General features: G+C 47.1%; 1 protein-coding gene across 1 annotated transcript in view; it reads left to right on the top strand.

Moving 5' to 3' along the window:
- MYOCD (myocardin) overlaps positions 1-12,639 on the top strand; it is a 254,043-nt gene that overhangs the window by 215,406 nt on the left and 25,998 nt on the right. Inside the window, exons 6-7 of the mRNA XM_061175437.1 lie at positions 5,999-6,171; positions 9,137-9,262. Coding sequence (XP_061031420.1) covers positions 5,999-6,171; positions 9,137-9,262 — 299 coding nt within the window. The remainder of the gene's footprint in view (positions 1-5,998; positions 6,172-9,136; positions 9,263-12,639) is intronic.

Below are 12,639 nucleotides of genomic sequence, written 5' to 3'. Positions count from 1 at the left end.
CTCCAAATTCCACTTTCATCTATTTCCATCCTAAAGGCATCTGATCCCCTTCAAGGGCAGTGGGTTCGGTCTTTGTAGGACAACATAATCCATCCCTCCAGACTATGGTATCTTCAGTGTACTGAAATCTCTTCAGGCAAGAGCCACTTTTAAACTATAGCTACTGTCACCCGACCACCTCCTCCCTTAGGAAGTGGATTTGGCTTCAGTCTCTTCCAGGAGGACATTAGGAAGTCTGATCATGAATTAAAATAGCTGTCACGGGAGCACTGCTCAGGCTTGCAAACAGATAAGCGAGCGAAGTTTGTTCTCACATTCCCACCCCATGCTTTCCAGCCCCTGGTGTGGGTCCCGGCAGAAAGGTAACCAGGACTCTAGCGATCGCATTTTCATCTTGGAGTTTTAAATGTTTATGCAGAGTAAAGTCCAACTGACTCATTCATCTAATCACTTCCGAGAAAGAGGGGGAAAGCGCCGAGTCGCCAGGCCAAGATCCCCAAGGGGCCGGTGCCCAGAGACAGCCCCGTGGACATAGCCTGGGGGTGAGTCAGGGCTTCCAGAAGCAGGTCCTTGTCATCACAGCGCCTGACGTGTCTCCAGGGACAATAGCCAGCGGCCTACACTCCAGCAGCTTCCAGTGAGCCCCGCGCCCTGGGGGATTGGAGCAGGGGCCCAGGGTCACAGCACGGAGCCGACAGACTTTGCTTGTTCCTGAAGCAGCCAGATAAGGTGACCTTTGCCCCTCTCCACTGAGCCCGCCTTGAACCAGGCAGGAGAGGGGGCAGCGCGCAGCCTTTCCTGTGACACTCCTCCTGCTCTGGGGAAGGTCTGTCTTTGCTTTCCCGGGATGAACCTCTCAGTGTTTCTGGCTCCGGAGTTGGGCTGACCTTTGCAAAGCTGACCACAGGATAAACTGCCTCTTGGGTGGTCTTTGTTTTATTTTTGATCGTGGTGAACTTGAGACAAGCAGACACTGCTACCAAAAACAATAATAACAACAACAGCAGCTAGAAATGACTGGACACGTGTGTGTCAGGGACCATGTGAATAACATATAAAACATGTAAAGCTCAGTGCTTTTACATGCGTTATTTTAATCCTCAAAACCCCGAGAGGTGACTATGATGATGTTTCCCATTTGATAGATGGGGAAATTGAGGCTCTAAGAAGTTGAGTAATTCATCAACAGTCACTCCACCACCGAAGTGGTAGAACCAAGAAACAAACCCACCTGTCTGGCCCACACTGACCACACTGAACACCACGTACCTCAGCGCCAAAGGAAGCCACTGCCACGCTCTCGGGGGCCTCTTGCTGTCACTGTCCTCATCAGCAGGGGCTGAGCCTAGTGTGGGCTCATCTATCTGCCCTGTCACTCACCTTCTGGCCTCGCAGTCAGAAATCCAAGCCCTCTGTGGTGCTGGGGGACCGGCAGGGGCCCCCGTGGTCGGCTCTTTGAGTGTGGACAGCCTCTGAGTGGTCCTTAGTGTGTCTGTTATTCTGACACGGCTTATTCTGACCTGGTACAACATGCTTTTTAGAAACTAGATGGGAGTCATTTTGGGGGCCTTGGTCTTCACCCTGTGTTTGTTCATTCAGGTGTGAACAACTACCCTGTATGTGGTTGCATGTATTCATGGCTTCTTCATGTATGGGGTTGCATGTACTCACGGCTTCTTCGTGTATACAGTTGCATGTACTCATGGCTTCTTCGTGTATACAGTTGCATGTACTCATGGCTTCTTCCTTGACTTAAGCAGAGGAACCTCTTTAAATGATCGATGTCACTTGTAAAGTAGACTCCTCGAAGCTGTGTGTCTCCAGGAACTGGCTCCTAAAGTAATCCACTCCGGTGGCTGGGAGAGTTACTTCTTCATCCTTCCCACCCCAACTCTGCTCATCACCACCCTGTAACTTCCCTTCTGCACCCCCCAACTCTTGCCAGGTGCCCTCCTCCTTTCTGTCATCCTGTCCACCGTCATTTCAGGCTCAGCTCCATCCCACCTCGTCTGGGAGTGAGTCTGCCGGGACAACCCACATCTCCACCCCCTTTGTCTGCTAGCCACCAACAGCACTCACCAGGCAGGCTAGTCCTTGACAAGTTCTCCAGTTGTGTCGCTTGCAGATAGACGGATAGCATCCTTCTCGTGGTTTCCATATCTTCACCATACTGTATCTGATTATACTTCTGCTTCTCTCTACTCCTCTCTGAGTGGGAAGGCTGGAAGTGAACAAAATAGTTGAGGAGTGTTCCATCCAATTCTGGGGAAAATGGGACTGGTTACCAACTCCTTTATTCCAAACACTCTACTTCTAGACTTTTTCACATCATTCCAGGCAGGTGCCAAAGTGAAAAGGACACGCTGATTTATGGCCACAACAACAGGGCTTCACAATCCTCCCAATCCCTTTTCTGAGACAGTGGCAATGAGATCGAAGTGATTGCCTGCCTTCTTTCTTCTCACGGTCAAGATGTCACGTTCAGTCCTTCAGATCTCAAAAGCTCAAGTTAAAGATGTTGTGGAGGATGGAGCCGTCCTTAGTACATGTGTGCCAGAAAAGAAATCGACGTTGGCCGATTTCTACGCTACCCCTCCCCACCCCACCCACCCAGCGGGTCTTGCGATGTTCCCTAAACAACATATATCTGTTGACCTCCCGGGAGGGAAATTGATTTTGCCTCCCCCTCTGCTGGAGGCTCTGAGCATCCAAAGGCTGGGCCTGTGTCTTAGCTCGGTCTCTAAAGAACTGGGGGGCCTGGATCTTGCAATGTCCTCGTCTGCAAAACAGAGATGAGAGAATGTGGTCCTTCCTCTGACTTCCTGGACCGTTCTAAGGCCTAACACAAGTTGATTGTTTCTGTTACTGCTTCCACTACTAAGTGAACTGCTGATGCAAACCACTGTTTTTATCATTTGTTATCTTTCCCCTTGAAACTATTGAAGGGGGATAGTTGGAGGATTAAGAGAGAAATTTTCTCTCTTTCTCCCATTCCCGCCCTTCTTGTAACATTTCCACGCGTGTTAGAACGCTTGGACAACTTTGCAGTTTGGTTAATTCCCTCTCATTTGCACGCGTTTGGGACATGATCCTCGATGCGGGTGGAGGTGGCAGGGGGCGGGGGCATCTTCTTTGTCACACGAAGTGTCAGATCACACAGAGAAGATCCATACCGTTCAGAATGAAGGAAGTGGGGAGGGAGTGTAAGATGCTACAGCTCTCCCACGGAGGGTCCTGTTGGGCAGAGCAGGCTGGCTGCCCCCAGGGGCTGGTACGGTCACACGCAGGGCTCTCTGAGTTGGTCTTGCCTCACGGTCTATGCCAAGTAAATCCCAATGAAATGCTGTGACTTCTGAGTCACACCAGAAGTGGTGTGGCTTAACACCCACTCCCCCCCCCAAATCCCATGTCCACCTGGCCCTGAATAATACATGTCATCTTTTCAACAGGGACAAAGCCTTTAATTCCACAGCTAGAAGTGGGACTTGATATTTCAATGAAAACGTGGTTTCTAAAGTAAAGAAATTAACAGGTTGAGTTTACAATGGAAGCGTATTCATGGAGGCTCCTGGAAGGACCTTCCTGGGAAGATCACAGGCACATGATCCCCTGGAGAAAGGGAAATGGCATATAAATTCCTTCACATTGCGTGAAAATGACAGATCGTGGCTTCTTTGCAGAGCCGGGGCGGTTTGCTGTAAGGAAAGAAGGGGGAAGGGTGTGAGCTAGCTCTGGACCTTAAAATAGAGAGGGAGGGAGGTGGGAGAGACCAGATGGGAGAGAAGAGTGACCCCTGATTGCAAAGGAAAAGTTGACATTTGTCAAATACCCGATGAAAGCCCTTTCTGTTAGAAAATGAATAGGTTTCTGATGCAAATATAGGAAAATACTGGCATATATTTATTTCAGGTGATTCACATATTTTATATTATTCTCTGTACTTTTCTATTATTTCAAAATTTTTATAGTTAAAGATAAGGGCCTCTTGGGAAATAAAAGTTGAAAAACAAAAGTTCCCATTCATACAATGAAATACTGTGTAGCTGTTACCAAAAAAATTGAGGAAGACCTCTATGCGTTCACATGTAAAGATCTACAAGATACAGTGTAGGGTGAAAAAAGCAAGTTTCAGAACAGTATCTTTCACTCAGTCCTGTCTGTTTGAAATGCTTTTTAAATATGTGCGTGTCTTGCTATATGGATAGAGTTAAGTCTAGTAGAGGGAATAAATCATTAACGGAAGTGGGATTATTATGTACCTTGTTATGTACATTTCATATGGTATGAATTTTTATAAGTAAACATTACTTCTATAATCACAGAAAAGTAATAATGACCTTTATAAATAATCCTTGAAACCAAGGAGCAGCAACGCTGGTCCCCAAGCCTTTCCAGGTTGGCAGGCTGCCCAGCGGGCCAGTGACTGGAGTTCCCACCTGCCCTGTCCTTGTCCGGCCTCTCTCCTGATTTGACACTTGCATGTCTGAGTGAGGGTCCATGACAGATGCCAGCAGTGGTGGTGATGACAAGCCCCAAACCACATTCGTTCCATTACTTCCAGCTCCTCGTTGCCTTTCCAATCTCCACAGTGAGAGCTCCTCTCTCTTATCTGCCCCAAGCCTGAGTCAAAAGTTCTTGTCAGTGTAACTGCAGAATACCGGGCTGGAAAACTTGCTGATAATACATAAATTCCTTTCGAAGAGCCGTGCCTGCAAGAGGGTCACAAGAGCGTGTGGCCTCAGCACATTTTGTACTGTGCATTTGGGTAATAAGCCAGAGGAGATTTGGCAATTAAAAAACATAAGGGAGGGACTTGCGTGGTGGCGCAGTGGTTAAGTCCGCCTGCCAATGCAGGGGACACAGGTTCGAGCCCTGGTCCAGGAAGATCCCACATGCCGCGGAGCAGCTAAACCCGTGCGCCACAACTACTGAGCCTGCGCTCTAGAGCCCGCGAGCCACAACTACTGAAGCCCACGCGCCTAGAGCCTGTGCTCCACAAAAAAAGAAGCCACCGCAGTGAGAAGCCTGCACACCGCGACGAAGAGTAGCCTCCGCTCGCTGCAACTAGAGAAAGCCCGCGTGCAGCAGCGAAGACCCAACGCAGCCAAAAATAAATAAATAAATAAATAAATAAAATCACAGTACTATAAATGATCAAAATGATAAAAAAAAAAAAAACACATAAGGGACATATAAGGATGTCACGATAGTCCCACCTGGTCTGGTAACCCCACTCCCCAAGCCAATGTCTGGATTTCCCTCCCAAGACCACGCAGGCTGCTGGGGAAGAATCTGAGCACGTCTGAGTCGCTGGTGATTTCCAAAATAGACACAAAGATAAGAGGAATAACAAAAAAATCCAAATAATAAAAATAAATAAAGATCACGCTCCAGTTTCTGAGACACGTTTATGGCTTTTATAAACAGATACGCGTTCATTGAGTGGGGCTTTGGGACATTCTGGTGACATTAGCTCTTCTGACACTTAGGAATTTAAACTTAGGAGCTCCCTGGCTTCTCCTTAATGGCAAAGTTTGCAAAACATTTTGTGCCAGTTGCCCCACTTTATGTTTGAACACGATGCAAATGGCCCGCAGTCATTTCAATTTCACCTCTCGTCGTAAAGCCCCAGGGAGACCTGGCCCTTCTCCTCCTGCACCTGATGGCCCCTGTTCTTTCCTTCATCTTCCCTGATTTAGCTTCAGAAAGATAGGGGCTCACATACAAAATGTGCAGGAATGGATCAATCTGAAAATGAAGTTTAATAAATGATGATAGACCTTTAATATGTCACTCATTCGTCCCTGCCAAACGTGTCACTTTTATAAACACAAGTTCCCCTGTATGGAGTAAATAGAGGGGAAAGCAAGTCATTTTAAATATCTTCACTCCTACCTTGAACTGGAAACATCTAAGGAGGTAGGTAAGTGCTCCTAATAGGGATGACACACTGAAGCACGGCCACTGACCCAGTTCTTCTTGGCTTTCACTCCCTCAGGTAACCAGGTGAGTTTCTCCAAATCAGCGGATGCATTTGCCTTTGAGGAGGACAGCAGCGATGGGCTTTCTCCGGATCAGACTCGAGGTGAAGACCTCCAGGGCTCAGCAGGATCCCCCCCAGACGTGAAAGCTACAGAGACCCCTTTGGCGGGTCCTCGGGGGAAAATCCAGGTAAACAAAGCACATCTCAGCCTGTCACCTCTTCAGTCTTGAAATCAGCAGTGCTGAGGTTGTTTTGCTTAGAGACCCCAGAGATGTCTCTTCATGGCACGCCATCTTGATGCTTCTTCTCACCCTATTCGGTCCAGGGTTCTGTGTGTAAGGGCAGAAGCTTCCGGATAACACCGAAAGAGAATCCCCAGAAATATGCCCTTTTGACTTATGTTTTCAGTATCTACTCTGTCAAGTAGATCTCTTTTATCTCCACTTTTAGAGACAAGGTAGAAATGAGGCTCCCCAAGATGAGATGACCAACCAACAGTCTCCTGGAGAGAAAGGGCCTCAGCAGGACTGGTTTCAAAGCCCACGGTCTTTCCAGGCACTGAGTTACCACTGTAGGACCCTGGGGAGCGGGGAGCAGGAGGCGCTGATTGGCTACAAAGCCAGAGCCCCGAGCCGGTTCTACCCTTAGCAGGCGTCTACCTGCTGAACCCCTGGAGCAAGGGCCACCTCCAGCCCCAGCCCAAACATAGCATTCCCCTTTTTCTGGACAATTCCACAGATTGTTGAGATGTGAGAAATGGATATTGCACATACTGTTAAAAGCACATTTATAAAGAGCAGTATAATGATGGCTAACAACAGCTACTGCCATTATTAAGCACTCACTGTGTACCAGGGCCAGTGCTAGGCACCTTGCAAGCGTTTTCTGTTAGATGTTACAGAGAAGGAAGTGAGGCTGAGTAGCTGTGTGGCCCCAGGAGCATGCAGGGCCCCCCACCAACACCTGGAGCTCCCCCTCTATAAGCCACACCCAGGCTTGATGGGACCTTTCCTTGGCCTGGCAGGATAGTATTCGCAGAGCCCCCAGAGGAGATGAGTGTGAGGGGGAGGGGTTGCACTCGTGGGACAACGAGATGTGAATCTTCCACCACATCCTGGCTCTGGAGAGAACCCTTCGACCTCAGCCCCTACCCTCAGGAAGAGTTGACTCCTCTTGGCCTCACAGGAATTATTTGATGACTTGAAATCAGATATTTTATATATATGATGTATATTTTATTAACAGATATTATTTTATATATTTTAATTATATAGAGATATCTCATATCTTATTATATAGATATTTTATATCTATGTGTACTTCTAATTTTTTTAATTGAGGTATAATTGACATATAACATTATATTAGTTTCAGGTGTACAACATAATTGTTCGATATTGTATATATCGTGAAATACACAATGTATACAATATATACAATATCAGGTGTACAGAATAATTGCTTGATATTGTATCTATCGTACATATCGTGAAATACACGTGTATTGTAAAATACACGTGTATTTCACGATATGTACGATAGATACAATATATCATTGTATGTATTGTGAAATGATCACCAGGATCATCTCCACACATGGTTACAAATGTTCTTTCTTGTTATGAGGGTCTTTAAGATCTACTCTCTCAGCAACTTTCAGAGAGACAATACAGTATTGTTAACTATGGTCACCATGCTGTACATTACACCCCCAGGACTTATTGTATAGCTGGACGTTTGTACTTTTTAAACCGTATTAGATAGTGTATTTGAAAACATTTTTACACTGTAAAGCATGCAGGGATTAGGGGCAGTTTCAGGAATTATTTACCACGACCCTGTTTCCTGAAACTGTGCTGTTACCGGTCGTTGTCAGGCCCTTCTTCACTCCATCAGAACAAAGCCAAGGCTGCCCAGGAGGAAGTGTGGAACAGGAGGGAGACGGGAGACAGAAAAAGCAGAGCCAAAAGAGCCGTACATTTATTGTGCAAGAGTTTATAATCAAAGCATTTTTCCTTCCCCTGCATCCCGCAGCTGGTCTTTGCAGCCCAACTTCTTTGATAACATCAAACAGTACATCAGACCATTTGTATCTTATTACTCTGACAGTAAATTCCTCAGCTTCTGATTTAAAGATGCTTTGGGGAGAAGACGCATTCTTTTCTTTTTAACCCTCGGAGCAGGGGAAAAAGGGAACAAACACTGAGCAATGCCAGGCAAAATGCAAAAATCATCTTATGTCAGTTCATCTGGCAACCTCATGTGATAGATGAGGGCACAGGCTCCGAGAGAAAAGGATGCTACAGACCTTTGATAGGTGCTGGGGCTCAGGGAAGGGCTGAGCAGCTCGGGGAGATCATGGAGCAGCCCCTGCCCCTTTTTCAAAGTCATGGCATAGGATTGTAGGGGAAAGAGAGAGGGCGCTTGGTCCATTTCAGAGTCCTCTGCATATGGGAACGTGCCTCTCATAAAGGTTTTCCTGATACTACACACATACACACACACGCACACACATATACACACATGCACATACATATACACAGACACACACAGACACACATATACACACAGACACACATGCAAAGGGATACATATACATACATATATGCACACATACATTACACAGGCATACACACAGACACACGCAGAGACACACATGCACACAAATACACAGAGACCCAGATGCGTACACACACATACACATACCTACACACTTTCCCTCCATCTGCTAACCCCTTTTCGTCTAACTTTTTTGTTGTCCTACTTTCCCCCAAAGTTCCTACACCCACTTCTCCCACTTCCTCTCTTTTTCAATCCCACTGTCAATTCCAACAGGTAGACCTAGCCGCAGGTAGACCTAGCCGCAGGTAGGTGGAACCCTCACCCAGGGTGACCAGATGTCCCAGTTTGTCTAGAACAGGCCAGTCCTATACCTGTCTGCTGGAATAATTATTAATCATGCCTGCTTTCTCTCTTAAAAGTGTCCTCAACTGGATGACAAGTTATATACACGACTCCTCCTGCTGGAGGACAGAATCTGATGTTCCTGAGATAAGAAGCTCGGGGGTGGGAGTGGGAGGCTCTACCGCAACATTTCCACGTCACACAGTTTTTACTGCTGCATCCTAATAATGCTAAACTTTGGATTTTTAGGATCTTATTTCTGGCTCAGAAAATGAAAGGAATGACTCGCCCCCCCAGCCCGGCAACCAGTCAGACCCGGGGAAGCAGGGGCTCGGCCCCCTGGGCAACCCCACCCCTGTACACGCTGCTGTCAAGGTACGGTGGGCCGGCCTCCACGCCCGTCTGAGCCCTCAGCTCACAGGGCCAGCTCGGGGCAGGGAGTGCTGAGTTAGGTCTGTCAACAGGGGGAGAGTCACACGGCCCCACGGACGTGTTCAATCCACTGGGAGCATCGCAAGACAGGAGTTGAGACATGGGCCATCAGTGTATATGGACCAAGATTCTCTTGCCCAGCAGGGGTCTTCCCTGCAGACAAAGACCCCTGCTGGGCAATGTTTGCCCTTCTTTGGGATCACAGCTCAGCCAGCCTATTCCTGACTTAAAAGGCTTCATCAGCTCAGCCTAGAGATAGACACAGCTGACTGCAGTGCACACAGGATTTGTATGTGGCGTAAAACAGGTGTAGGGCAGCTGGATTTTATGCAAGGGAAGCAAACCTGAAGGCCTTGCCTACAGCAAACCCTATATCATTCAAGCCAGCCTCTCTATGGAAGTAAAGACAAAGCAGAGGGTTACACTCACAAGAGACACATAACTACAAGCATGATCACATAGTTTTGGTTTAAGTTTCTCAGCATTATATCTAATAGTTCACAGAGTACTTTCTCCTCAATTAACTGCCTGGTAGTCTTTTGACTTTCTTCGTAATGTTTTATCCCAAATAACTTCTGATTGATTTGGGGGCATGTTTTCTCAGCTCTAAAGCCACCGCTTCATGCTGAGAAGATTCTTAAGAAACATTTTTTGAAAAGTTTGTAAATTGAGTTAGAATCGATGCTAAAGTAACGGTGCCCACCCACTGGCCCCTCCACTGCATGTACACAGAAGTGGTTTTCATCTTATAAATGGATGGCGGATATTTCTGATTCCCAGTAAAGCTCCCCAAACTGCAGTGGCTTAAACCCAGCCTACAATCTACTCAGCTCAACGGCGTTGAAAATAAGTGGCTATTGATGAATTTTGTTCACTGCAAGTGGAGGGTGGAGGGGATGATTCAGTGATTTCTAATGTTGTGTGCAAAGAGAAATTGCATCATTATTTCTACCAAAGTATTTAAATTCTGCCTAATGCAAATGAGCAAAGCCTTCAGCCTCTTGGTACTAAGGGAGTATCATAGTTGCCGTGAGGAAGGACAGTCAGTTTCAATGAGGAGCAGGGTTGATACCCACCTGGTCCAGCAGGACTGGCTGTTTACGTGAAAGCCAACAGCTCTTCTGACTGGTCAATGCCTGTGGGTTCTCAGCTGATGAATGAATATTCATCATCTCTAAGCTAGGAGGCTACTAGAGGGCTTCTCAAAGAAGGAAGCAACCCAGCTAGGGAAAAACATCTCTGCCCTGTCGACTGCGTAAGCTTCACATAAGGCCATTGAGAGAATGCACAAGAATACTCTTTGAAAACTGTAAAATCCTCTGTAAGAGAACGGGGCTCACATTGCAGACTCCAAGCAGTGCATATCAGGTTGAATAAAACATGATTCCTGCCCTCAAGGAGCCTACAATCTAGTCTGATATCACAGCCATCACTAGTCCATATGGGGCTTTGAGCAAGTAAGAAAAATGTGCCCCAAAGGACTTGAATAGACATTTCTCCAAAGATAAACAAATTGCCCCACAAGCACACGAGAAGGGGGTTCCATGTCATTTGTTGTCAGGGAAATGCAACTCCAAACCACGACAGAATACCACTTCACACTAACTAGAATGACTAAAATTTTTAAAATGGAAAATAATAAGTGTTGATGAGGATGTGGAGAAGTCGGCACCCTCGTGCATTGCTGATGGAGATGTAAAATGGTGCGTCTGTGTGGAACGCAGTTTGGTGGTTCCTCAATAAATTAAACACGGAATGACCACGTAACCCAGCAATTCCACTCCTAGATACATACCCAAAAGAATTGAAAACAGGTGTTCCAACAAAAATGTATGCGGGAATATTCATTGCAGCTCTATTCCCAATAGTCAAAAGTTGGAACTGACCTAAATGTCCATCAAGTGAAGAATGGATAAACAGGGCATAGCCATGCAATGGAAGATTATTCAGCCAGAAAAGGGAATGAAGCACTGATTCTTGCTACAACGTGAATGAACCTTGAAACCATGCTGCGTGAAAGAAGCCAGACACAAAGTGCCACACGGTGTCTGATTCCATTTTCATGAAGTGTCCAGAATAGGCACATCCATGGAGACAGTAAGCACATTAGTGGTTTCCAAGGGAAGGGGTGGATGGGGAGTGACTGCTTAACGGGGATGGAGTTACCTTTCGAGGTGATGAAAATGTTCTGTAACTGGGTAGCAGTGATGGTTGCACCACACTGTAAATGTGCTAAATGCCACTGAATTGGAAATGGTGACTATGGGGATTTTTATGTTCCTTGTATTTTACCGCAATACAGAAGGAGAGTCCCCTTCCCCAGGTGGCCACAGCCCCCCTTCAGGGCCAGTAGCCTCGGAAGCAGACGTGGGGCTGGATGTCCGTCTCCCTCCCCCCTCAGCAGGGTCTGCGGCAGTGTGACCGTTACGGGGCAGCCTCAAGTGTCCTATGAGACATGCAGATGAGAGACCTCCCTGTGGGTTAGGAAAGGCTTCCCAGGTGAGCCAGGGTTTGAGCCAGCCTCGAAGGATGAGCCGCCATCGGATAGTAAGCAGAGGAGGGAGTCACAGACGGCAGAAAATGACAAGGAAAGGAGTCAGGAGGGGTAAGCCATTGGAGAGCAGCAAGCTTAGGCAGCTTGGTGATGGTCTCCTGTGCAGGCTGGAGTTTGGACTTCAGTGTGCCAAGCAGGATGGACAAACTGAGTGCAGGTGGCTTGGGGGGCGTGCTGCGTGCCCGGCGCAGTGTGTGTGCGAATTCGAGGCAGAAGGCCTTTAGGAAGTCGTGCCCTCTCTAGCTGCAGGCCCCACCATTCCCTCTTGCCTTACACTAACTTTTTTTTTTTTTTAGAAGAATAGCTTATGATCTCTTTGCATTCTCTAAGATTTTATTTTTAAATACATGTGCCCTAGAATATCTTTTATTTTTTTAAATTAATTTATTTATTTTTATTTATTTTTTATATTTTGGCTGTGTTGGGTCTTCATTTCTGTGCGAGGGCTTTCTCTAGTTGCAGCAGGTGGGGGCCACTCTTCATTGCGGTGCGCGGGCCTCTCACTATGGTGGCCTCTCCTGTTGCGGAGCACAGGCTCCAGACGTGCAGGCTCAGTAGCTGTGGCTCACGGGCCCAGCTGCTCCGCGGCATGTGGGATCCTCCCAGACCAGGGCTCGACCACGTGTCCCCTGCATTGGCAGGCAGACTCTCAACCACTGCGCCACCAGGGAAGCCCACTAACTTGTTTTATACATTCATGCCCAAGTCTTAAACCACTGGATTTGGGATCCAGGTCTGCTTTAGAAAGATGACGGTGCTCCCCTTC

The sequence above is a fragment of the Eubalaena glacialis genome, chromosome 19 (genome assembly GCF_028564815.1).
Source record: "Eubalaena glacialis isolate mEubGla1 chromosome 19, mEubGla1.1.hap2.+ XY, whole genome shotgun sequence".
Taxonomy (NCBI): domain Eukaryota; kingdom Metazoa; phylum Chordata; class Mammalia; order Artiodactyla; family Balaenidae; genus Eubalaena; species Eubalaena glacialis.
The sequence above is the reverse complement of the archived record's forward strand: the minus strand, read 5'-3'. Positions and strand labels throughout refer to the sequence as shown.